Source organism: Tauraco erythrolophus, chromosome 15, assembly GCF_009769465.1.
Source record: "Tauraco erythrolophus isolate bTauEry1 chromosome 15, bTauEry1.pri, whole genome shotgun sequence".
Lineage (NCBI taxonomy): Eukaryota > Metazoa > Chordata > Aves > Musophagiformes > Musophagidae > Tauraco > Tauraco erythrolophus.
The window spans coordinates 18,066,549-18,090,717 of NC_141479.1; the positions used below are offsets into that span (position 1 = coordinate 18,066,549).

General features: G+C 58.8%; 2 protein-coding genes across 2 annotated transcripts; both read left to right on the top strand.

The window, feature by feature from the left end:
- Positions 1-1,639: 1,639 nt before the first annotated feature.
- Positions 1,640-11,887, top strand: LOC147527764 (maestro heat-like repeat-containing protein family member 7). Its single transcript, XM_086621260.1, has 19 exons — positions 1,640-1,724; positions 2,042-2,136; positions 2,347-2,472; positions 2,583-2,662; positions 2,989-3,103; positions 3,853-3,957; positions 4,378-4,558; positions 5,253-5,347; positions 5,516-5,665; positions 5,741-5,753; positions 5,871-6,024; positions 6,264-6,411; positions 6,587-6,724; positions 6,870-7,046; positions 7,442-7,597; positions 7,948-8,049; positions 8,249-8,357; positions 8,531-8,590; positions 11,781-11,887. The coding sequence occupies exons 1-19, from the start codon at positions 1,640-1,642 to the stop codon at positions 11,885-11,887; spliced, it is 2,196 nt and encodes a 731-aa protein (XP_086477386.1).
- Positions 11,888-13,060: 1,173 nt separating this feature from the next.
- Positions 13,061-23,296, top strand: LOC147527765 (maestro heat-like repeat-containing protein family member 7). The gene is made up of 19 exons (XM_086621261.1): positions 13,061-13,145; positions 13,463-13,557; positions 13,768-13,893; positions 14,004-14,083; positions 14,409-14,523; positions 14,807-14,911; positions 15,275-15,379; positions 15,800-15,980; positions 16,688-16,782; positions 16,951-17,100; positions 17,306-17,460; positions 17,700-17,847; positions 18,023-18,160; positions 18,306-18,482; positions 18,850-19,005; positions 19,356-19,457; positions 19,657-19,765; positions 19,939-19,998; positions 23,190-23,296. The coding sequence occupies exons 1-19, from the start codon at positions 13,061-13,063 to the stop codon at positions 23,294-23,296; spliced, it is 2,289 nt and encodes a 762-aa protein (XP_086477387.1).
- Positions 23,297-24,169: the final 873 nt, after the last annotated feature.

The following is a 24,169-nucleotide window of genomic DNA, read 5'->3' on the forward strand; positions in this document are numbered from 1 at the left end:
AGCAATAGGGTGGGCTATGAGTTATCCCTCTCGTTATCCCAGGAATGTTAGATAAAAATAGGAATATCTAAAAATATATTAACATGTTTCACGAGCAAAGAATGCAATGGAATCCAGAGAAGAGTTGGTGTCTTCTGAAAGTGTACCTCAAGCTGTCCACACTTGGAGGGAGAGAGAGGAATGTGTTTGCGACTGCAAGCATCCTTCTGCATGAGTATGGCAAACGTTCATGCCCAGATCTCTGTGTCGATCTTGGCAGGGATGTTCAGAAGAAAAAGAAACAGAACAAGGAGAACAGAAAACAAAGTGCGCCCTGTGCTTAAGTTTGTGATCTGAACCGAGGACCATTTCTTAAGCAGACAGCAAGCTGACGTGTATCACAGTAAATAGGCCTGTGCATCAGCAGACAGTAAAGGAGAGCCCGTACCGGAACATAGACACAGCCAAATTCCAGCTGTGGTCCTAGCAGGGGCAGTCTTAGACCACCAGTGCAAACAGGACAGATTCACACCTTCCCTTTACAACTTCAGTGTGATTTGAAATGGCTTTGAAGACAGAGAGATGTAAAACAAGGAAACATTCACGTGACTTATTTGTCACTCAATCAATGAACTGATTTACTGATCTTTTCGGCATTCTTCATATCTACAAGATAACAGAAAACAAACGTCTCTGAGACCAAACTTATCTTGTCAGACATTAAGGTCTGAATCATTCAAGCAGAGACCAACAAAACCCTTGGTTAGGGAGGCTTGATCCCTCCTCTGTCCTCTCCGGCGTGCCCCTTTGCTGGACAGTGGTGGAAGACTCCAGGTCTGCCTGAATACAGAAGAAAGCGAAACAGACATATGTGGTGCAGTCAACGCAGCAGGTTATTGTCTCCTTTCCTGGTCTGCCATCCCCAGTGTTTTCTAACATTGTTATACTGTAAGTTTGACCTCAAGGTTAAACTTACTTACACGTCCTAACATTTTAACAAAATGACTGCAGACATCATCAATCAGCGTTGGTCCTCTCTGCTGCCCACCTTAGAAATGTCTAGAAATCTCTAAAGGCACAAATCAGGAGCAGCTTAGATGCTGTTCAAATGGGCCAACTTTTATTTGCATCACAATGAGATCCACGTGTTTAAAGAAGACCTTTCTGAACCACTCTTCAAGCTCTCTGTCTCTTAGGCTGTAGATGAGTGGGCATACCTAGACGTGGGAAAATCGGGCTCTGGGACACCTGGAGATCAAGAGGGAGGTCTCCAGGGAACATGAGGGCAAATGTGGGGCAGCCAAGAGGCCCCAGGTGCCAGGAGCGAGCGAGCCTTGTGACCTCACAGGGGACACCCCACCCTCCCGGTCTGGGTGGCGGGTCACAGTGGAGCCCTTGTGACGCGCCTCTGCCACACGCCCTGACGCTGTGTATGGCCAGTGCGGCCACGGCGCCCACTGCGCAGTGTCCGACAGGACAGCGACGGGACAGGGCGGGAGCGTGGAGCTGGCGAGGAGCCCCTGAGCACAGCCCGCGTCTTTCCCCGCCGCCCCGGCAGCCCCGCGGTGCCGCGGCGTTTCGTCGAAGCTTCCCCCTTCCCCACCCCTACCCCTTTCCTCCGGCCGGCAGGATGGCAGAGAGACCTCCCCGCCGCCCCAAGATGGCCTGGACGAAGAAGGCTTGCCCGGAGAGCAGCTCTCCAGCGAAGCCCGGCGAGGTGCATGAGCCCGCCCCGCAGCAGACCGGTAAGTGAGGGGGCCCACCAGGACGGCATTGCTGGGGCCAGCGACTGCCCCCTGCTCCACGCCGCGGTCCTGTTTCCCTGGCGCACTGGCAGTGGGGGTCCCGTGGGGACCCAGCTCCTGCTGTGGGATGGGGCTTGTGGCTTTCCGCACCGCGCTGCGCTCCAGCATCGCAGCCCATCTGCCGGGCACCCTCCAGCCATGGGGAGACTGTGCCAGGGGAGCGGGCACGAGGCTGGATGGAGGGCAGAGCTCCTTCCTCTCCTCGCATTTGCCGTGGGCGCCTCTCTACAGCCCTCCCTGCTCTCCACCTTTTCTAGGCGCCGCCTCTGCCGAGTCCAGCTGGCCGGCTCTGTGCGGAGTGGAAAAAGAATCCGTGCAGTGGATCCAGGCTTTTCTAAAGGGCTCCCTAAAGGTAACCACGGCCCTTTCCATGGGAGCCATGCCTGCATCTCCCGAACGCCGGAGCCGCCGGCTCTGCTGCCTGTGCCGGGGGGCTTCTGGCCGGGCACAGTTGCTCTGCCAGATCTCCGGCACAGCGCTGCAGCCCCCGTGCTCCAACCCTGCCGGCCATGTGTCCAACTGCTCACGCTTCCCGCTTGCCTCTCTGTCCCCCGACTGCCAGGAGGTGGCCCAGAGGGTGCTATTCCTAGAGACCATCTGCACCCTGTGCGCAGCTGCCCAGCAGGAGGGCTTGTCCCAGGACCTGAACGCCTTCTGCCAGCAATTGCATCTGGCAGAGAATGTCAAGGTGAGGGGACACCCGGCGGGTCTGGAGGCAGGGACACCCAGGTTGGGTGGTGGGTCTGCCGACACTGGGTGCTGGCGGCTGCGAGGTCCCATCCTGGTTGTGCTCTGCAGGTGCTGCTGGAAGAGGAGTCCATGGACCACCTGGACACAGTGGTGCGGCAGAAAGCCATGCTTGCCATCGCTGCCTTGAGGTACCTGCCCAGCCCCTGGCTTGGCTGGCACCTCTCCACAGCCCCTGGGCCTTTTTGGGAGGGCGCAGGGAGGGACAGAGGGATCCTGCAGCTCCCCGCCATGTCTTGACTCTTCAGCAAAGCGGGAGGCGTGAGGCTTGCCTTACAGGACTGTCCTTTGGCTCAGGCCATGTCGGGCAGGGAGGAAGTGCCTCCAAGCAGGACTCCCTGCACACCTCCATCCCTCTCAGGGACCTCTGCTCCAGAGGTCCACCTCCATCTGCCCAAGACACTGAGGCACCGCTCCCTAGCACCGATGTGTGACTGGTCCCTCTCTCTCTTTGCAGCAAAGTGGAGACGGTGCTGGAGGGCAAAAAGAAAAGCCTCTTGGAAACCTGCTTCAGGAGTGTCTTCTTGCTTCCTCAAGTGCGGAGATTGCAGGACAAGTCTCTCTACTTTGACGTAAGTAGTCATCTGGCCACCACGTGCTGAGGGGCAACCGGAGATCCAAGGCAGGGCAGGCTCTCGGCTTTGCTTTCCCACCATCATTCCTTCGTCCTCTTCCCGTGGGCTATGTCCAGTGCCACAGGCTTCTCTGCCCACAGCAGCTTGTCTGCCCTGAGGCCTCCCCTGGGCACCCACCGCCAGGCAGTGTGGGTGTCGTCGGCATAGGGCGTTGACCTCTGTCTCTGGAGTGGAGAGGGACTGCAGAAAGGCCTCCACAACCCTTTGTCTTCCTTGCAGACCATGGACGCAATGGACTTCATGCTGCGGATGCTGGTGCTCAGATCTCCTACCTCCGGCTTCAAGGAGCTGCAGTCAATCATAAGGTCTGGTCTTGGGAAAGAGTGAGGTTCGCAGGGACGGTTCCTCACCCTGGAGAGAAGGGAGTGTCCACTCCTCAGTGTGCCCTGCACAGAGCACGCTGCAGGGAGGGTGCCCAGCTCCCTTGCCCGGTGTCCCCTGGCTGCAGCCCCAGTGGCCGTATCCCTGTTCCCCCATTGCAGACCCCCCAGGCCGGCTCCTGCTTAAACGCCCAGCCTTGAGGGAGAGGGGACACAGGGCTGTGCTCCGGGGGAGGGCACGGAATGGCATCTGCCTACCTGCCTGGCCACAAGCCCTGCGCGAGGCCAGCCAGGACTTCAGTAGTGCTGCCCCTGCTGGCACGAGCGCCAGCTCCCAGGGCACATCAGCATTTTCTCTCCTCCCAGACGCTGCTGACCTTCACCAAGTGCCGCAGAGCAGCTGCGTGTGAGAGGGCCGTGGGGAGGATTAGGAGGCTGAGCGACTGGCTGGCCAGCCTTTCTGCAGAGGAGGTAAGGAGCCAGGCACCCTCCAGCCAGGCTCTCTCCCCTTCCCTGCACACTGGAGCACCCTGCGGCTCAGGGATGCCTGCGAGGCAAGCCTGGGCACCCATCGCAGTGCTCAGCAAAGCTCTGCCCTGGAGCCAAGGTCTTGGTGTCTTCTTTTTTCCCCACGGTCTTCTCTTGCCAGTTCCCTCTCTGCCAGGAGCCAACTGGGCCACCAGTCCTGTGCAGGACAGGACTGCCCAGGATCATGGTGGGAGCCCAGGCCTGGCAGCTCTCCCCGCCCTGCTGCCCAGCTAGCTGCTTTGGGAGGGCCCTCCAAAGCTCTGACTCCCTGGGGAGCCTTTCCTGGCCAGACTCTTGCGTTCAGGGCTTTGGTCGCAGGTGCTGCCGCTCAGCCCTTTTCCCTGTCCTGCTTTCCTCGCCCAGATCCGGAGCGCCTTAGGAGGAGATGATGAGAGGCCTGCCTTCCGATCAGAGATGCGTATGCCCCTCCTGGGCCAGTTGCTGGGACATCTCAGTCGTTGCTGGACTTGGAAGAACTGGGAGATCAAGTGGGGAGCTTTGGATGCGCTTGACTACCTCTTCAGATTCATCCAGAAGCAAACACGTAAGAGAAGCTGCGGTGGGCTGCGTCCCTCCACACACAGATGACATCTCCTCCTCCGCCTGCTCGTTTCCCAGAGTGTTGCAACGGACCCTTCTCGTGCTTGCTGGAGGCTGTCCATGAAAGTCTGCCAGCTTCCCTGAGCTTCTTTGGCCCTCACAGTTGCTTCCCGTAGCATCCCAGTTATCCTTTTGCTGCAGAAGCTCAATGCTCAGCAGAAGTCCAGCACCTGTTCTTCACTGCTCTCCTTCCCCACTCCTCTCAGGACCTCTCAGAACCCATATGTTTCACTGTCCATACAGCCAAAGCTATCACTGATTGCCACATCCCCCAGATAACTATTCCCTGTTGGAGAAGAAAATCCATGCACCGCTGCACTCCAGCCCTGCGAGCTGTCCCCCGCATCTCAGTTTTTCCAAGAATGTTGTGCAACTGCACGCAGAGCTCTAGTTCCTTTGAGTTTCCCAGGCTGTGAGCATTTGCCCACTTGAGGCAGGTGTCTCTCATCCTTCCCCATTGTCCCAGAGGTCCCTCTTGTTCCCTTCACCTGTCACCCTTTGCTTTACACCTCTGGCCCTGTCTGTGGGGGCTAACCTCCCTCCTCAGCCATCCCGAGGTAAAACTCTTCATCCTTTGGTAAGCTTGTTGGCCAAGACGCTTTGTCCCACCGACTCTTCTGTCATCCCCTCCGCTTTAGGCACCAGTCAGCCACGGTATCCACAGAGTCTGAGGAAAGAGGAAGCTGAGAACACCTCCTGGCTGTCTCTGCCCAGCACCAGCAACATTACAATGGTACTGAGCCCCTCCCTTGCTGGGCCTCTTCTCCGTGGCATCAGCAGGAGACTTGTGTGATGGCACTGCGGGGCCATCTCTCACTAGAGCTGCTCTCCCTGCTCAGCTCAGCAGCACCATCGGGGTGCGTGGCGTGACACGTCTTCCCATCCTTCCTTCTCCCCGTAGGCGTTTGAAAAATACCTGCTGCCTTCTGAGAAGACAGACGTCATCCTCGTGGCCATTGAGAGCATGAGAGACTCGAGCGCCTATGACAAGGAGGAGGCGAGCAGCATCCTGGAGCTGGCCATGACACAACCCTCCTCCTGGCTGGTGGAGGTAAGTGGCCTGTGGCTGCCCTGCCCTGCCCTTGAGCCCTGTCAGGTGCTTTTCTTCCCTCTCTCCCTCCCTAAGCCGAGTGCCTCAGGCACCTTGAAGCTATTTTAAAGCAGCAGAGTGGGACGGCAAAGGCAGCCGTTTCAGAGGCAGCTGAGAAATGGCTGCACTGCAGTGGCAGCACCATCCTCACCTGTGTGCCCCCCAGGTGCCAAAATCGTGAGGGGCATCTACGAAAACATCGAGCACATCCGCACGGTGTCAGCGCGGAAGAGCCTGGACTTGCTGCTTCTCCTGCTGACCGACCGGAGCCCCGGCGAAGTGGTCACGAGCCTGTTGAGGCTCTCTCCATCATTCGACAGGTGCTGACCCCAGCGGCCCTGGTGGGCCTGTTCCATGTGGGGAGAGGGACCTGGAGATTTTCTGGCTGCCAGACCCAGGGAAAACCACAGGACATCCCCGAGGAGCAGGGCCCTCCACCCCAGCACGCTTTCCAGCCCTGGAAGGGCCGGGGCTGCAGGACAGCCTGGGTCCTGCAGGGCTGGCCCAGGCACAGCGTGGTGGCCGAGGCAGTCCTGCTGACAGTGCTCTGTGCCCACAGCGCTGCTCTGGCCATGTGGAATGTGCTGCTTTCCCAGCTCCACACGCTGCAGAATGTCTTGAGGGAGCTGGTCAGCATGCTTGGGGACCAGCGGCTGAGCAGGACGTTCAGCTCCGTCACAGAGGACGCCTGCATCCATCACATGTCTGTGAGTGCCCAGACCAGTCCTTGCTCACCCTCAGGGCTGTGCACGGGCAGAGCTGCCCCCAGGACGGGCTCTCTGCCCCGTGCCCGTGCCTCGAGCCGCCAGCGGGAACCAGGAGCCGCACGGTGCGGGAAACCCTGACGGCTCGGCCAGTCCCTCACTGCCGTCTCTGTTTCAGCTGCTGGCCTCCAGCGACAAGATACCAGAGGAGCTGGCTGGGCTCTACAGCTTCCAGAGGTACCTGAGGCGCCCGAGCCTGGACCTGCTCTCGCTGGTGCTCAGAGGCCTCCTGACGCTGTCGCAGAGACCGGAGACGGTGAGCGGGGCACAGTCAAGCGGAGCCACGTCGGCATCACGGGGCTGGTGCAGCGGGACAGGAGACTGGTGCTTAGTGGCCAGAGCACTTCTGCCGGGCTGCTCTTTCACTGCTTCACAGAAAGGGAATTCTGTGCTTCCTACAGGCAAGGAAAATTCTGGCCCTGCTCCCGGACATCCTGGAGAGCCAGCAGAACGCCAACACTGACACCAAGATGAAGGCGCTGCTCATTCTCAAAAACGTGCTGGCTCACGTGGAGAGGAAGGAGGCCAGATCCATCACTCTGCACCTGATGGAGAAGCTCCTGCCATTCTTTGATGAGGTACGGCTGCCGTGGGAGAAGAGCCCCACTCCACCAGGACAGCTGCCCGCCAGCCCAGCCCTGCAGCAGCACTGGTGCAGGGCCGTTTCCCTCCTCGTGCCCCTGGGCTCTGGTGGGGATGGCTCCTGGGCTCTGTGCTCCAGCACGGCGTCTCCCTGAGGGATCGGTGCCTGCGGATGACCTGAGCCCCCCGTGCTGGGGCCCAGGGCAGCCCCAGCGCGAAGCACCTGCGGGCCAAGCGCTGCTCTCGGGTGCCGTTCAGCCACAGCGGCAGAGCTGCCCCACAGCTCCTGTGTGCAGAACGGCCTCTGGAGCTGCTCCCTCGCATCAGCCACCTGGAGGCTCTGCTTGGGGAGCGGCTGTTGCTGAAGTCCCCCTGTCCTCCTCCCTGCCAGGTGTCCTGCCTGCTGCGGGCACTCTCCATCAGCCTCTTCAAGGACATGATGCAGATGGCCGTGTGGAAGGACAAGCAGAAGATGAAGAAGAACGTGCAGAGAAGCCTGATCCCACTGCTCTTCCACATGAGCGACCAGGTTGAGAGCGTGGCCGAGGTACAGATTTCCACTGCCATCCCCCTGCTGCAGAGGAGGACTGGGAGGTGGGGTCCCCTCCCATCCCTGCTCCCTCCATTCAGCCCTCCTCCCGGGGGACCTCCCCAGAGGCAGGGTCCTGGCATACCCCGCGCCAGAGGAGCGGAGAAGCTGCCACGGGCGTTGCCCACACCTGCCCTAGCTGGTGCAGCAGGGCTCAGCAGCACCCATGGCCACCACGGCCTGAAGGACGAGAGTCCCCAGAGGCTTCCCAGCTGTCCCTGCAGGTGCTGGAGGCCTGGGCTTTGAGCCCCGATCCTTGTCCCCTGGTCTCTGCCCACAATCCCCCCGATCCCTGTTCCCCTCTGCAGGCCTCTCAGGAAGCCCTCCTGGTCGCTGCAAAGCTGCTGAAGTGGAAACAGCTCCAGCACCTGATCCGGACGCAGCAGACATGGAGAATCGGGGAGTGCTTGGTGAGGACAGCCCCGAGCCCCGAGGCCCCGGCTGGACAAGGGGTGGCCCCGTGAGCCGCGCCTCACTGCCGGGCTCCTGGCTGGGAGATGGGAAGGGCCTGAGCTGGAAGGGGAGACACGGGGGGTGCTGGGAGGAGGGAGCGGAGCGGCCTGACTGGGCAGGATGTGTGCCAGCCCCGTGCCCCTGTGCTCTCTCCAGGTGATGCAGGACAGGAGCAGAGTCGAAGACTATCTGAGTCACAGTCTGGAATACGTGCGGAACGATCGCGTCCCCTTCCGCTTGCGAGAGGAGGCCGTGAGATTCATTGGTGAGCCACAGCCCCTGGAGTCCCTCTTTTGGCTCCCCGACTCGGGTGCCGTCCCTCCCTGGGGTGCCCCTGCTGAGGGGGGAGAAGGGCGTGCAGCCAAACTGGCAGAGCCGCGAGCTGTGCTGCTGGGAGCATGCTGGGGAGTGGGAGGTCTGACGGAGCTCTGTGCCCAGGAGTGGCCGCGAGGCAGCTGAGCGACCAGAGGACGGGGAAGCTGGCTGAGATCTACACAGGTGAGTAGGGGCAGAGCTGTGTGTGCCGGGGCTGGCGGGGCAGGGGACGAGCCTGGGCAGTGCTCTGCTAGGACTTGCCCTGCTCCAGGGAAACGCTCCAAGGGCAGAGGAACGTCTCCAGGCCGCTTAGGGCATTGCTGAGCTGCAGCTTCCAGCTGATCTGTTTGCCCGCCCTGCTCCTCTTGGCCAGGGAAAGGGATGAGTGGGGCTGGGCTGGCATGGTCTGGAGGGGATGCCTGGGGACCTCTGCAGATGGGTGGGTTTCAGCTCTGTTCTCTTTCCTTCTGGTGCAGCCCTCCAGCTTGCGCAGCAAGATGCAGAACCCTCAGTCTCGTCCCTGGCAGCTCAGACGGAGAATATTCTGAGATGTCTAAGGCAGAAGCCAAGATCAACACGGAGCCTGTGGGCACTGTGCTGCTGGCCCTGAAAATCGGGGCAGAAGTGAAGCTCTCTTCAAGAAGAGGGCTCTTTTTGATTAAAGCTGGAACCACAAGCCCGAGGCCATGCTGTCTTTCATTCGGGAACCACCTTGAGCATACTGAGGAGATAGCTTTGTTGTGGGCCTCTACTGCTGTGCCCCCAGGGGCACCCTGCCCCACCTCCTCTGGGCCACTGGGGCCAGGCTCCCAACAGAGTAGAGGGGCAGAATCACCTCCCTTGACCTGCTGGCCACGTTTCTTTGGATGCGGCCCCGGATATGGTTGGCTTTCTGGGCTGCAAGGGCAGCTGATGCCGGCTCATGTTGAGCTTCTCGTCTACCAGCACTCCCGAGTCCTTCTCCTCAGAGCTGCTCTCAATCCATTCTCCACACTGCCTGTACTTGTGCTTGGGATTGCCCCGAGCCATGTGCAGGACCCTGCACTTGGCCTTGGTGAACTTCATGAGGTTCGTACAGGCCCACCTCTCCAGCCTGTCATGGTCCCTCTGGATGGCATCCCTTCCCTCCAGCACGTTGTCCACACTACCTCGTGAGACTGCCCCTATCTGTCTACACGGGGCCTCGTCCGCTCGGTCTTCCAGGTCAGGCGGCCTGCAGCAGTCCCCCACCGTAATGTCCCCTGTCCCTGCCCTCCCTTTAATGCTGACCCAGGAGCTCTCGGTCGGCTCCTCATCCATCCCCAGGTGCAGCTCCATGCACTCCAGCTGATCTTTGACACAGAGGGTGAAACCTCCTCCTCGTCTCACTGGCCTCTCCTTCCTAAGGAGCTGTATCCTTCCATGATTCCGAGACTCCAGTCATAGGATTCATCCCCCCACCAATGGGATCATAACCCTGCGGGCGCGCACACGCCTCTGGCTCCTCTTGTTTCTTCCCCGTGCTCCGTGTTATCCCAGCAGCTGCCGGGCCTGAGCAGAGCACTGCGCCCACAGCACAAGGCCGGGCCGGACCCGGTGCCATCACCCAGGCTGTGGGGCCGGGGTGGGCCAGGCTCCCCACAGCCACCTGCCCGAGGGCTGGGAGGAGGGAGGACATCACATCCCCGGCAGGAGAGAGCTCCTCAGCACCCCTGGCCAGCAGCTCCCCTCTCTGGGCCCTGGCAAACCTCTCTGCTCTCCAGGGCCGGGCTGGAGGTTCCCTCCCTGCTTCCAGCCTGCCTGCTGCAGGGCTGTGCCCTCACCGGGGCTCTCCCGCTGCATTCCAGCGGCCTGCAGGACCGGTCATGCGAAGGATCTGGGTGCGTTTATATTTTTCCCTAGCACATTTAACCTCATGCGTGTGAGTGTGCATGCACAGTTCGCTAGCAAATTTCACACCAGATTAGCCTGCAAGCAGGGGGGAATCTGTACCTGGAGAGGCTCAAAGCCCGAGCCTGACGTAGGGAGGGAAGGCCAGGGTCTGGGGGTGGGTATTAGGCAGGCTGAGAGCTTGGGCTCGTCTTTCAGGGATGCAGAAGCGTGCAGGCTCCTGGGAGATGTGCTGGTGACTGCATGTGTCTGTTCTCTGGCAGCCGTCATCAAACAGGACCAGCTGGCGAGCAGAGGGAGATGCGCACACCAAGTGAGAGGGCCCAGGATCTGGGCAGGGATGTCAGATGGACAGAGGGCCCACAGCAGTGTTTGAGGGATCCGTGAAGGTGAGTGTGCTTGTGACTCCAGAGAGCGGTATTGTGTGCGTTTTCACTGGTGAGTTTCAGTCCTGTTTAGCCAGAGAGAAGGAGCAGGACTTGACTGTCTCCACTTCTCTTTTATGCGAGTTCTTGTAGTCTTCTACGTGGGTCTTGTTCAAGGCAACGCTTTGCTCGTGGTAGTCTGTGGGGCTGGCCATATTAGTGTCTCCTGTATGCCTCTGTCTGTGTGTGTGTACACTGCTGTGGGGTACACGCTCAGTCATCCTACTGGCCGATCCTGCAAAGGGGAAAGCAGCAGCCACATCCATTGGGCTGGAACAGAGAGTCCTCAGGGTGCACCAGGACGGGCTCCAGTGGATGGAGTGCAGGAATCTGGGAGTGCTTGAGTCTGGTGGAGGCAGCAGCTTTCTGACAACATTCAACGCATCCTTTACAGGAACTTAATAAGTTTGGGAAATATAGTGTGACGAAAAATAGTAGGACTTCAGAGAACGACCTCCACTAATTGCCAGTGAAAACTCTGGACTGAACGGAGCACAAGCCAGTGCGGGATTTGTCTTTCCTAAATTTTGCCATCTGCAAGTTTGCTTTTGAGGTTAGATTTCTCCCCCACAACCCCGTCAAGGGATGGAGACTCCTCCTGCACCAACGAGAACGAACAGGGCACTTTGTTTCCAAGTTCTGCTTCTTACATTAACGTACAGTCATGTAACATCCTTTTCTAGAGCCTTGCCCTATAGTAGGATCATGCTATAAAGATAGCAATAGGGTGGGCTATGAGTTATCCCTCTCGTTATCCCAGGAATGTTAGATAAAAATAGGAATATCTAAAAATATATTAACATGTTTCACGAGCAAAGAATGCAATGGAATCCAGAGAAGAGTTGGTGTCTTCTGAAAGTGTACCTCAAGCTGTCCACACTTGGAGGGAGAGAGAGGAATGTGTTTGCGACTGCAAGCATCCTTCTGCATGAGTATGGCAAACGTTTCATGCCCAGATCTCTGTGTCGATCTTGGCAGGGATGTTCAGAAGAAAAAGAAACAGAACAAGGAGAAACAGAAAACAAAGTGCGCCCTGTGCTTAAGTTTGTGATCTGAACCGAGGACCATTTCTTAAGCAGACAGCAAGCTGACGTGTATCACAGTAAATAGGCCTGTGCATCAGCAGACAGTAAAGGAGAGCCCGTACCGGAACATAGACACAGCCAAATTCCAGCTGTGGTCCTAGCAGGGGCAGTCTTAGACCACCAGTGCAAACAGGACAGATTCACACCTTCCCTTTACAACTTCAGTGTGATTTGAAATGGCTTTGAAGACAGAGAGATGTAAAACAAGGAAACATTCACGTGACTTATTTGTCACTCAATCAATGAACTGATTTACTGATCTTTTCGGCATTCTTCATATCTACAAGATAACAGAAAACAAACGTCTCTGAGACCAAACTTATCTTGTCAGACATTAAGGTCTGAATCATTCAAGCAGAGACCAACAAAACCCTTGGTTAGGGAGGCTTGATCCCTCCTCTGTCCTCTCCGGCGTGCCCCTTTGCTGACAGTGGTGGAAGACTCCAGGTCTGCCTGAATACAGAAGAAAGCGAAACAGACATATGTGGTGCAGTCAACGCAGCAGGTTATTGTCTCCTTTCCTGGTCTGCCATCCCCAGTGTTTTCTAACATTGTTATACTGTAAGTTTGACCTCAAGGTTAAACTTACTTGCACGTCCTAACATTTTAACAAAATGACTGCAGACATCATCAATCAGCGTTGGTCCTCTCTGCTGCCCACCTTAGAAATGTCTAGAAATCTCTAAAGGCACAAATCAGGAGCAGCTTAGATGCTGTTCAAATGGGCCAACTTTTATTTGCATCACAATGAGATCCACGTGTTTAAAGAAGACCTTTCTGAACCACTCTTCAAGCTCTCTGTCTCTTAGGCTGTAGATGAGTGGGCATACCTAGACGTGGGAAAATCGGGCTCTGGGACACCTGGAGATCAAGAGGGAGGTCTCCAGGGAACATGAGGGCAAATGTGGGGCAGCCAAGAGGCCCCAGGTGCCAGGAGCGAGCGAGCCTTGTGACCTCACAGGGGACACCCCACCCTCCCGGTCTGGGTGGCGGGTCACAGTGGAGCCCTTTGTGACGCGCCTCTGCCACACGCCCTGACGCTGTGTATGGCCAGTGCGGCCACGGCGCCCACTGCGCAGTGTCCGACAGGACAGCGACGGGACAGGGCGGGAGCGTGGAGCTGGCGAGGAGCCCCTGAGCACAGCCCGTGTCTTTCCCCGCCGCCCCGGCAGCCCCGCGGTGCCGCGGCGTTTCGTCGAAGCTTCCCCCTTCCCCACCCCTACCCCTTTCCTCCGGCCGGCAGGATGGCAGAGAGACCTCCCCGCCGCCCCAAGATGGCCTGGACGAAGAAGGCTTGCCCGGAGAGCAGCTCTCCAGCGAAGCCCGGCGAGGTGCATGAGCCCGCCCCGCAGCAGACCGGTAAGTGAGGGGGCCCACCAGGACGGCATTGCTGGGGCCAGCGACTGCCCCCTGCTCCACGCCGCGGTCCTGTTTCCCTGGCGCACTGGCAGTGGGGGTCCCGTGGGGACCCAGCTCCTGCTGTGGGATGGGGCTTGTGGCTTTCCGCACCGCGCTGCGCTCCAGCATCGCAGCCCATCTGCCGGGCACCCTCCAGCCATGGGGAGACTGTGCCAGGGGAGCGGGCACGAGGCTGGATGGAGGGCAGAGCTCCTTCCTCTCCTCGCATTTGCCGTGGGCGCCTCTCTACAGCCCTCCCTGCTCTCCACCTTTTCTAGGCGCCGCCTCTGCCGAGTCCAGCTGGCCGGCTCTGTGCGGAGTGGAAAAAGAATCCGTGCAGTGGATCCAGGCTTTTCTAAAGGGCTCCCTAAAGGTAACCACGGCCCTTTCCATGGGAGCCATGCCTGCATCTCCCGAACGCCGGAGCCGCCGGCTCTGCTGCCTGTGCCGGGGGGCTTCTGGCCGGGCACAGTTGCTCTGCCAGATCTCCGGCACAGCGCTGCAGCCCCCGTGCTCCAACCCTGCCGGCCATGTGTCCAACTGCTCACGCTTCCCGCTTGCCTCTCTGTCCCCCGACTGCCAGGAGGTGGCCCAGAGGGTGCTATTCCTAGAGACCATCTGCACCCTGTGCGCAGCTGCCCAGCAGGAGGGCTTGTCCCAGGACCTGAACGCCTTCTGCCAGCAATTGCATCTGGCAGAGAATGTCAAGGTGAGGGGACACCCGGCGGGTCTGGAGGCAGGGACACCCAGGTTGGGTGGTGGGTCTGCCGACACTGGGTGCTGGCGGCTGCGAGGTCCCATCCTGGTTGTGCTCTGCAGGTGCTGCTGGAAGAGGAGTCCATGGACCACCTGGACACAGTGGTGCGGCAGAAAGCCATGCTTGCCATCGCTGCCTTGAGGTACCTGCCCAGCCCCTGGCTTGGCTGGCACCTCTCCACAGCCCCTGGGCCTTTTTGGGAGGGCGCAGGGAGGGACAGAGGGATCCTGCAGCTCCCCGCCATGTCTTGACTCTTCAGCAAAGCGGGAGGCGTGAGGCTTGCCTTACAGGACTGTCCTTTGGCTCAGGCCATGTCGGGCAGGGAGGAAGTGCCTCCAAGCAGGACTCCCTGCACACCTCCATCCCTCTCAGGGACCTCTGCTCCAGAGGTCCACCTCCATCTGCCCAAGACACTGAGGCACCGCTCCCAGCACCGATGTGTGACTGGTCCCTCTCTCTCTTTGCAGCAAAGTGGAGACGGTGCTGGAGGGCAAAAAGAAAAGCCTCTTGGAAACCTGCTTCAGGAGTGTCTTCTTGCTTCCTCCAAGTGCGGAGATGCAGGACAAGTCTCTCTACTTTGACGTAAGTAGTCATCTGGCCACCACGTGCTGAGGGGCAACCGGAGATCCAAGGCAGGGCAGGCTCTCGGCTTTGCTTTCCCACCAGTCATTCCTTCGTCCTCTTCCCGTGGGCTATGTCCAGTGCCACAGGCTTCTCTGCCCACAGCAGCTTGTCTGCCCTGAGGCCTCCCCTGGGCACCCACCGCCAGGCAGTGTGGGTGTCGTCGGCATAGGGCGTTGACCTCTGTCTCTGGAGTGGAGAGGGACTGCAGAAAGGCCTCCACAACCCTTTGTCTTCCTTGCAGACCATGGACGCAATGGACTTCATGCTGCGGATGCTGGTGCTCAGATCTCCTACCTCCGGCTTCAAGGAGCTGCAGTCAATCATAAAGGTCTGGTCTTGGGAAAGAGTGAGGTTCGCAGGGACGGTTCCTCACCCTGGAGAGAAGGGAGTGTCCACTCCTCAGTGTGCCCTGCACAGAGCACGCTGCAGGGAGGGTGCCCAGCTCCCTTGCCCGGTGTCCCCTGGCTGCAGCCCCAGTGGCCGTATCCCTGTTCCCCCATTGCAGACCCCCCAGGCCGGCTCCTGCTTAAACGCCCAGCCTTGAGGGAGAGGGGACACAGGGCTGTGCTCCGGGGGAGGGCACGGAATGGCATCTGCCTACCTGCCTGGCCACAAGCCCTGCGCGAGGCCAGCCAGGACTTCAGTAGTGCTGCCCCTGCTGGCACGAGCGCCAGCTCCCAGGGCACATCAGCATTTTCTCTCCTCCCAGACGCTGCTGACCTTCACCAAGTGCCGCAGAGCAGCTGCGTGTGAGAGGGCCGTGGGGAGGATTAGGAGGCTGAGCGACTGGCTGGCCAGCCTTTCTGCAGAGGAGGTAAGGAGCCAGGCACCCTCCAGCCAGGCTCTCTCCCCTTCCCTGCACACTGGAGCACCCTGCGGCTCAGGGATGCCTGCGAGGCAAGCCTGGGCACCCATCGCAGTGCTCAGCAAAGCTCTGCCCTGGAGCCAAGGTCTTGGTGTCTTCTTTTTTCCCCACGGTCTTCTCTTGCCAGTTCCCTCTCTGCCAGGAGCCAACTGGGCCACCAGTCCTGTGCAGGACAGGACTGCCCAGGATCATGGTGGGAGCCCAGGCCTGGCAGCTCTCCCCGCCCTGCTGCCCAGCTAGCTGCTTTGGGAGGGCCCTCCAAAGCTCTGACTCCCTGGGGAGCCTTTCCTGGCCAGACTCTTGCGTTCAGGGCTTTGGTCGCAGGTGCTGCCGCTCAGCCCTTTTCCCTGTCCTGCTTTCCTCGCCCAGATCCGGAGCGCCTTAGGAGGAGATGATGAGAGGCCTGCCTTCCGATCAGAGATGCGTATGCCCCTCCTGGGCCAGTTGCTGGGACATCTCAGTCGTTGCTGGACTTGGAAGAACTGGGAGATCAAGTGGGGAGCTTTGGATGCGCTTGACTACCTCTTCAGATTCATCCAGAAGCAAACACGTAAGAGAAGCTGCGGTGGGCTGCGTCCCTCCACACACAGATGACATCTCCTCCTCCGCCTGCTCGTTTCCCAGAGTGTTGCAACGGACCCTTCTCGTGCTTGCTGGAGGCTGTCCATGAAAGTCTGCCAGCTTCCCTGAGCTTCTTTGGCCCTCACAGTTGCTTCCCGTAGCATCCCAGTTATTCTTTTGCTGCAGAAGCTCAATGCTCAGCAGAAGTCCAGCACCTGTTCTTCACTGCTCTCCTTCCCCACTCCTCTCAGGACCTCTCAGAACCCATATGTTTCACTGTCCATACAGCCAAAGCTATCACTGATTGCCACATCCCCCAGATAACTATTCCCTGTTGGAGAAGAAAATCCATGCACCGCTGCACTCCAGCCCTGCGAGCTGTCCCCCGCATCTCAGTTTTTCCAAGAATGTTGTGCAACTGCACGCAGAGCTCTAGTTCCTTTGAGTTTCCCAGGCTGTGAGCATTTGCCCACTTGAGGCAGGTGTCTCTCATCCTTCCCCATTGTCCCAGAGGTCCCTCTTGTTCCCTTCGCCTGTCACCCTTTGCTTTACACCCCTGTCCACCACCTCTGGCCCTGTCTGTGGGGGCTAACCTCCCTCCTCAGCCATCCCGAGGTAAAACTCTTCATCCTTTGGTAAGCTTGTTGGCCAAGACGCTTTGTCCCACCGACTCTTCTGTCATCCCCTCCGCTTTAGGCACCAGTCAGCCACGGTATCCACAGAGTCTGAGGAAAGAGGAAGCTGAGAACACCTCCTGGCTGTCTCTGCCCAGCACCAGCAACATTACAATGGTACTGAGCCCCTCCCTTGCTGGGCCTCTTCTCCGTGGCATCAGCAGGAGACTTGTGTGATGGCACTGCGGGGCCATCTCTCACTAGAGCTGCTCTCCCTGCTCAGCTCAGCAGCACCATCGGGGTGCGTGGCGTGACACGTCTTCCCATCCTTCCTTCTCCCCGTAGGCGTTTGAAAAATACCTGCTGCCTTCTGAGAAGACAGACGTCATCCTCGTGGCCATTGAGAGCATGAGAGACTCGAGCGCCTATGACAAGGAGGAGGCGAGCAGCATCCTGGAGCTGGCCATGACACAACCCTCCTCCTGGCTGGTGGAGGTAAGTGGCCTGTGGCTGCCCTGCCCTGCCCTTGAGCCCTGTCAGGTGCTTTTCTTCCCTCTCTCCCTCCCTAAGCCGAGTGCCTCAGGCACCTTGAAGCTATTTTAAAGCAGCAGAGTGGGACGGCAAAGGCAGCCGTTTCAGAGGCAGCTGAGAAATGGCTGCACTGCAGTGGCAGCACCATCCTCACCTGTGTGCCCCCCAGGTGCCAAAAATCGTGAGGGGCATCTACGAAAACATCGAGCACATCCGCACGGTGTCAGCGCGGAAGAGCCTGGACTTGCTGCTTCTCCTGCTGACCGACCGGAGCCCCGGCGAAGTGGTCACGAGCCTGTTGAGGCTCTCTCCATCATTCGACAGGTGCTGACCCCAGCGGCCCTGGTGGGCCTGTTCCATGTGGGGAGAGGGACCTGGAGATTTTCTGGCTGCCAGACCCAGGGAAAACCACAGGACATCCCCGAGGAGCAGGGCCCTCCACCCCAGCACGCTTTCCAGCCCTGGAAGGGCCGGGGCTGCAGGACAGCCTGGGTCCTGCAGGGCTGGCCCAGGCACAGCGTGGTGGCCGAGGCAGTCCTGCTGACAGTGCTCTGTGCCCACAGCGCTGCTCTGGCCATGTGGAATGTGCTGCTTTCCCAGCTCCACACGCTGCAGAATGTCTTGAGGGAGCTGGTCAGCATGCTTGGGGACCAGCGGCTGAGCAGGACGTTCAGCTCCGTCACAGAGGACGCCTGCATCCATCACATGTCTGTGAGTGCCCAGACCAGTCCTTGCTCACCCTCAGGGCTGTGCACGGGCAGAGCTGCCCCCAGGACGGGCTCTCTGCCCCGTGCCCGTGCCTCGAGCCGCCAGCGGGAACCAGGAGCCGCACGGTGCGGGAAACCCTGACGGCTCGGCCAGTCCCTCACTGCCGTCTCTGTTTCAGCTGCTGGCCTCCAGCGACAAGATACCAGAGGAGCTGGCTGGGCTCTACAGCTTCCAGAGGTACCTGAGGCGCCCGAGCCTGGACCTGCTCTCGCTGGTGCTCAGAGGCCTCCTGACGCTGTCGCAGAGACCGGAGACGGTGAGCGGGGCACAGTCAAGCGGAGCCACGTCGGCATCACGGGGCTGGTGCAGCGGGACAGGAGACTGGTGCTTAGTGGCCAGAGCACTTCTGCCGGGCTGCTCTTTCACTGCTTCACAGAAAGGGAATTCTGTGCTTCCTACAGGCAAGGAAAATTCTGGCCCTGCTCCCGGACATCCTGGAGAGCCAGCAGAACGCCAACACTGACACCAAGATGAAGGCGCTGCTCATTCTCAAAAACGTGCTGGCTCACGTGGAGAGGAAGGAGGCCAGATCCATCACTCTGCAGCTGATGGAGAAGCTCCTGCCATTCTTTGATGAGGTACGGCTGCCGTGGGGGAAGAGCCCCACTCCACCAGGACAGCTGCCCGCCAGCCCAGCCCTGCAGCAGTGCCCCTGGGCTCTGGTGGGGATGGCTCCTGGGCTCTGTGCTCCAGCACGGCGTCTCCCTGAGGGATCGGTGCCTGCGGATGACCTGAGCCCCCCGTGCTGGGGCCCAGGGCAGCCCCAGCGCGAAGCACCTGCGGGCCAAGCGCTGCTCTCGGGTGCCGTTCAGCCACAGCGGCAGAGCTGCCCCACAGCTCCTGTGTGCAGAACGGCCTCTGGAGCTGCTCCCTCGCATCAGCCACCTGGAGGCTCTGCTTGGGGAGCGGCTGTTGCTGAAGTCCCCCTGTCCTCCTCCCTGCCAGGTGTCCTGCCTGCTGCGGGCACTCTCCATCAGCCTCTTCAAGGACATGATGCAGATGGCCGTGTGGAAGGACAAGCAGAAGATGAAGAAGAACGTGCGGAGAAGCCTGATCCCACTGCTCTTCCACATGAGCGACCAGGTTGAGAGCGTGGCCGAGGTACAGATTTCCACTGCCATCCCCCTGCTGCAGAGGAGGACTGGGAGGTGGGGTCCCCTCCCATCCCTGCTCCCTCCATTCAGCCCTCCTCCCGGGGGACCTCCCCAGAGGCAGGGTCCTGGCATACCCCGCGCCAGAGGAGCAGAGAAGCTGCCACGGGTGTTGCCCACACCTGCCCTAGCTGGTGCAGCAGGGCTCAGCAGCACCCATGGCCACCACGGCCTGAAGGACGAGAGTCCCCAGAGGCTTCCCAGCTGTCCCTGCAGGTGCTGGAGGCCTGGGCTTTGAGCCCCGATCCTTGTCCCCTGGTCTCTGCCCACAATCCCCCCGATCCCTGTTCCCCTCTGCAGGCCTCTCAGGAAGCCCTCCTGGTCGCTGCAAAGCTGCTGAAGTGGAAACAGCTCCAGCACCTGATCCGGACGCAGCAGACATGGAGAATCGGGGAGTGCTTGGTGAGGACAGCCCCCGAGCCCCGAGGCCCCGGCTGGACAAGGGGTGGCCCCGTGAGCCGCGCCTCACTGCCGGGCTCCTGGCTGGGAGATGGGAAGGGCCTGAGCTGGAAGGGGAGACACGGGGGGTGCTGGGAGGAGGGAGCGGAGCGGCCGACTGGGTAGGATGTGTGCCAGCCCCGTGCCCCTGTGCTCTCTCCAGGTGATGCAGGACAGGAGCAGAGTCGAAGACTATCTGAGTCACAGTCTGGAATACTTGCGGAACGATCGCGTCCCCTTCCGCTTGCGAGAGGAGGCCGTGAGATTCATTGGTGAGCCACAGCCCCTGGAGTCCCTCTTTTGGCTCCCCGACTCGGGTGCCGTCCCTCCCTGGGGTGCCCCTGCTGAGGGGGGAGAAGGGCGTGCAGCCAAACTGGCAGAGCCGCGAGCTGTGCTGCTGGGAGCATGCTGGGGAGTGGGAGGTCTGACGGAGCTCTGTGCCCAGGAGTGGCCGCGAGGCAGCTGAGCGACCAGAGGACGGGGAAGCTGGCTGAGATCTACACAGGTGAGTAGGGGCAGAGCTGTGTGTGCCGGGGCTGGCGGGGCAGGGGACAGAGCCTGGGCAGTGCTCTGCTAGGACTTGCCCTGCTCCAGGGAAACGCTCCAAGGGCAGAGGAACGTCTCCAGGCCGCTTAGGGCATTGCTGAGCTGCAGCTTCCAGCTGATCTGTTTGCCCGCCCTGCTCCTCTTGGCCAGGGAAAGGGATGAGTGGGGCTGGGCTGGCATGGTCTGGAGGGGATGCCTGGGGACCTCTGCAGATGGGTGGGTTTCAGCTCTGTTCTCTTTCCTTCTGGTGCAGCCCTCCAGCTTGCGCAGCAAGATGCAGAACCCTCAGTCTCGTCCCTGGCAGCTCAGACGGAGAATATTCTGAGATGTCTAAGGCAGAAGCCAAGATCAACACGGAGCCTGTGGGCACTGTGCTGCTGGCCCTGAAAATCGGGGCAGAAGTGAAGCTCTCTTCAAGAAGAGGGCTCTTTTTGATTAAAGCTGGAACCACAAGCCCGAGGCCATGCTGTCTTTCATTCGGGAACCACCTTGAGCATACTGAGGAGATAGCTTTGTTGTGGGCCTCTACTGCTGTGCCCCCAGGGGCACCCTGCCCCACCTCCTCTGGGCCACTGGGGCCAGGCTCCCAACAGAGTAGAGGGGCAGAATCACCTCCCTTGACCTGCTGGCCACGTTTCTTTGGATGCGGCCCCGGATATGGTTGGCTTTCTGGGCTGCAAGGGCAGCTGATGCCGGCTCATGTTGAGCTTCTCGTCTACCAGCACTCCCGAGTCCTTCTCCTCAGAGCTGCTCTCAATCCATTCTCCACACTGCCTGTACTTGTGCTTGGGATTGCCCCGAGCCATGTGCAGGACCCTGCACTTGGCCTTGGTGAACTTCATGAGGTTCGTACAGGCCCACCTCTCCAGCCTGTCATGGTCCCTCTGGATGGCATCCCTTCCCTCCAGCACGTTGTCCACACTACCTCGTGAGACTGCCCCTATCTGTCTACACGGGGCCTCGTCCGCTCGGTCTTCCAGGTCAGGCGGCCTGCAGCAGTCCCCCACCGTAATGTCCCCTGTCCCTGCCCTCCCTTTAATGCTGACCCAGGAGCTCTCGGTCGGCTCCTCATCCATCCCCAGGTGCAGCTCCATGCACTCCAGCTGATCTTTGACACAGAGGGTGAAACCTCCTCCTCGTCTCACTGGCCTCTCCTTCCTAAGGAGCTGTATCCTTCCATGATTCCGAGACTCCAGTCATAGGATTCATCCCCCCACCAATGGGATCATAACCCTGCGGGCGCGCACACGCCTCTGGCTCCTCTTGTTTCTTCCCCGTGCTCCGTGTTATCCCAGCAGCTGCCGGGCCTGAGCAGAGCACTGCGCCCACAGCACAAGGCCGGGCCGGACCCGGTGCCATCACCCAGGCTGTGGGGCCGGGGTGGGCCAGGCTCCCCACAGCCACCTGCCCGAGGGCTGGGAGGAGGGAGGACATCACATCCCCGGCAGGAGAGAGCTCCTCAGCACCCCTGGCCAGCAGCTCCCCTCTCTGGGCCCTGGCAAACCTCTCTGCTCTCCAGGGCCGGGCTGGAGGTTCCCTCCCTGCTTCCAGCCTGCCTGCTGCAGGGCTGTGCCCTCACCGGGGCTCTCCCGCTGCATTCCAGCGGCCTGCAGGACCGGTCATGCGAAGGATCTGGGTGCGTTTATATTTTTCCCTAGCACATTTAACCTCATGCGTGTGAGTGTGCATGCACAGTTCGCTAGCAAATTTCACACCAGATTAGCCTGCAAGCAGGGGGGAATCTGTACCTGGAGAGGCTCAAAGCCCGAGCCTGACGTAGGGAGGGAAGGCCAGGGTCTGGGGGTGGGTATTAGGCAGGCTGAGAGCTTGGGCTCGTCTTTCAGGGATGCAGAAGCGTGCAGGCTCCTGGGAGATGTGCTGGTGACTGCATGTGTCTGTTCTCTGGCAGCCGTCATCAAACAGGACCAGCTGGCGAGCAGAGGGAGATGCGCACACCAAGTGAGAGGGCCCAGGATCTGGGCAGGGATGTCAGATGGACAGAGGGCCCACAGCAGTGTTTGAGGGATCCGTGAAGGTGAGTGTGCTTGTGACTCCAGAGAGCGGTATTGTGTGCGTTTTCACTGGTGAGTTTCAGTCCTGTTTAGCCAGAGAGAAGGAGCAGGACTTGACTGTCTCCACTTCTCTTTTATGCGAGTTCTTGTAGTCTTCTACGTGGGTCTTGTTCAAGGCAACGCTTTGCTCGTGGTAGTCTGTGGGGCTGGCCATATTAGTGTCTCCTGTATGCCTCTGTCTGTGTGTGTGTACACTGCTGTGGGGTACACGCTCAGTCATCCTACTGGCCGATCCTGCAAAGGGGAAAGCAGCAGCCACATCCATTGGGCTGGAACAGAGAGTCCTCAGGGTGCACCAGGACGGGCTCCAGTGGATGGAGTGCAGGAATCTGGGAGTGCTTGAGTCTGGTGGAGGCAGCAGCTTTCTGACAACATTCAACGCATCCTTTACAGGAACTTAATAAGTTTGGGAAATATAGTGTGACGAAAAATAGTAGGACTTCAGAGAACGACCTCCACTAATTGCCAGTGAAAACTCTGGACTGAACGGAGCACAAGCCAGTGCGGGATTTGTCTTTCCTAAATTTTGCCATCTGCAAGTTTGCTTTTGAGGTTAGATTTCTCCCCCACAACCCCGTCAAGGGATGGAGACTCCTCCTGCACCAACGAGAACGAACAGGGCACTTTGTTTCCAAGTTCTGCTTCTTACATTAACGTACAGTCATGTAACATCCTTTTCTAGAGCCTTGCCCTATAGTAGGATCATGCTATAAAGATAGCAATAGGGTGGGCTATGAGTTATCCCTCTCGTTATCCCAGGAATGTTAGATAAAAATAGGAATATCTAAAAATATATTAACATGTTTCACGAGCAAAGAATGCAATGGAATCCAGAGAAGAGTTGGTGTCTTCTGAAAGTGTACCTCAAGCTGTCCACACTTGGAGGGAGAGAGAGGAATGTGTTTGCGACTGCAAGCATCCTTCTGCATGAGTATGGCAAACGTTTCATGCCCAGATCTCTGTGTCGATCTTGGCAGGGATGTTCAGAAGAAAAAGAAACAGAACAAGGAGAAACAGAAAACAAAGTGCGCCCTGTGCTTAAGTTTGTGATCTGAACCGAGGACCATTTCTTAAGCAGACAGCAAGCTGACGTGTATCACAGTAAATAGGCCTGTGCATCAGCAGACAGTAAAGGAGAGCCCGTACCGGAACATAGACACAGCCAAATTCCAGCTGTGGTCCTAGCAGGGGCAGTCTTAGACCACCAGTGCAAACAGGACAGATTCACACCTTCCCTTTACAACTTCAGTGTGATTTGAAATGGCTTTGAAGACAGAGAGATGTAAAACAAGGAAACATTCACGTGACTTATTTGTCACTCAATCAATGAACTGATTTACTGATCTTTTCGGCATTCTTCATATCTACAAGATAACAGAAAACAAACGTCTCTGAGACCAAACTTATCTTGTCAGACATTAAGGTCTGAATCATTCAAGCAGAGACCAACAAAACCCTTGGTTAGGGAGGCTTGATCCCTCCTCTGTCCTCTCCGGCGTGCCCCTTTGCTGACAGTGGTGGAAGACTCCAGGTCTGCCTGAATACAGAAGAAAGCGAAACAGACATATGTGGTGCAGTCAACGCAGCAGGTTATTGTCTCCTTTCCTGGTCTGCCATCCCCAGTGTTTTCTAACATTGTTATACTGTAAGTTTGACCTCAAGGTTAAACTTACTTGCACGTCCTAACATTTTAACAAAATGACTGCAGACATCATCAATCAGCGTTGGTCCTCTCTGCTGCCCACCTTAGAAATGTCTAGAAATCTCTAAAGGCACAAATCAGGAGCAGCTTAGATGCTGTTCAAATGGGCCAACTTTTATTTGCATCACAATGAGATCCACGTGTTTAAAGAAGACCTTTCTGAACCACTCTTCAAGCTCTCTGTCTCTTAGGCTGTAGATGAGTGGGCATACCTAGACGTGGGAAAATCGGGCTCTGGGACACCTGGAGATCAAGAGGGAGGTCTCCAGGGAACATGAGGGCAAATGTGGGGCAGCCAAGAGGCCCCAGGTGCCAGGAGTGAGCGAGCCTTGTGACCTCACAGGGGACACCCCACC

Coding starts and splice junctions, on each gene's coding strand:
- LOC147527764 (XM_086621260.1), top strand. CDS start 1,640: ATGGCCTGGACGAAGAAGGCTTGCCCGGAGAGCAGCTCTCCAGCGAAG. Junction 2,473..2,582: donor ATCTGGCAGAGAATGTCAAG/GTGAGGGGACAC, acceptor TGTGCTCTGCAG/GTGCTGCTGGAAGAGGAGTC. Junction 8,591..11,780: donor GCTGGCTGAGATCTACACAG/GTGAGTAGGGGC, acceptor TTTCTTAAGCAG/ACAGCAAGCTGACGTGTATC.
- LOC147527765 (XM_086621261.1), top strand. CDS start 13,061: ATGGCCTGGACGAAGAAGGCTTGCCCGGAGAGCAGCTCTCCAGCGAAG. Junction 14,084..14,408: donor CTTGCCATCGCTGCCTTGAG/GTACCTGCCCAG, acceptor CTCTCTTTGCAG/CAAAGTGGAGACGGTGCTGG. Junction 15,981..16,687: donor ATTCATCCAGAAGCAAACAC/GTAAGAGAAGCT, acceptor CCTCCGCTTTAG/GCACCAGTCAGCCACGGTAT.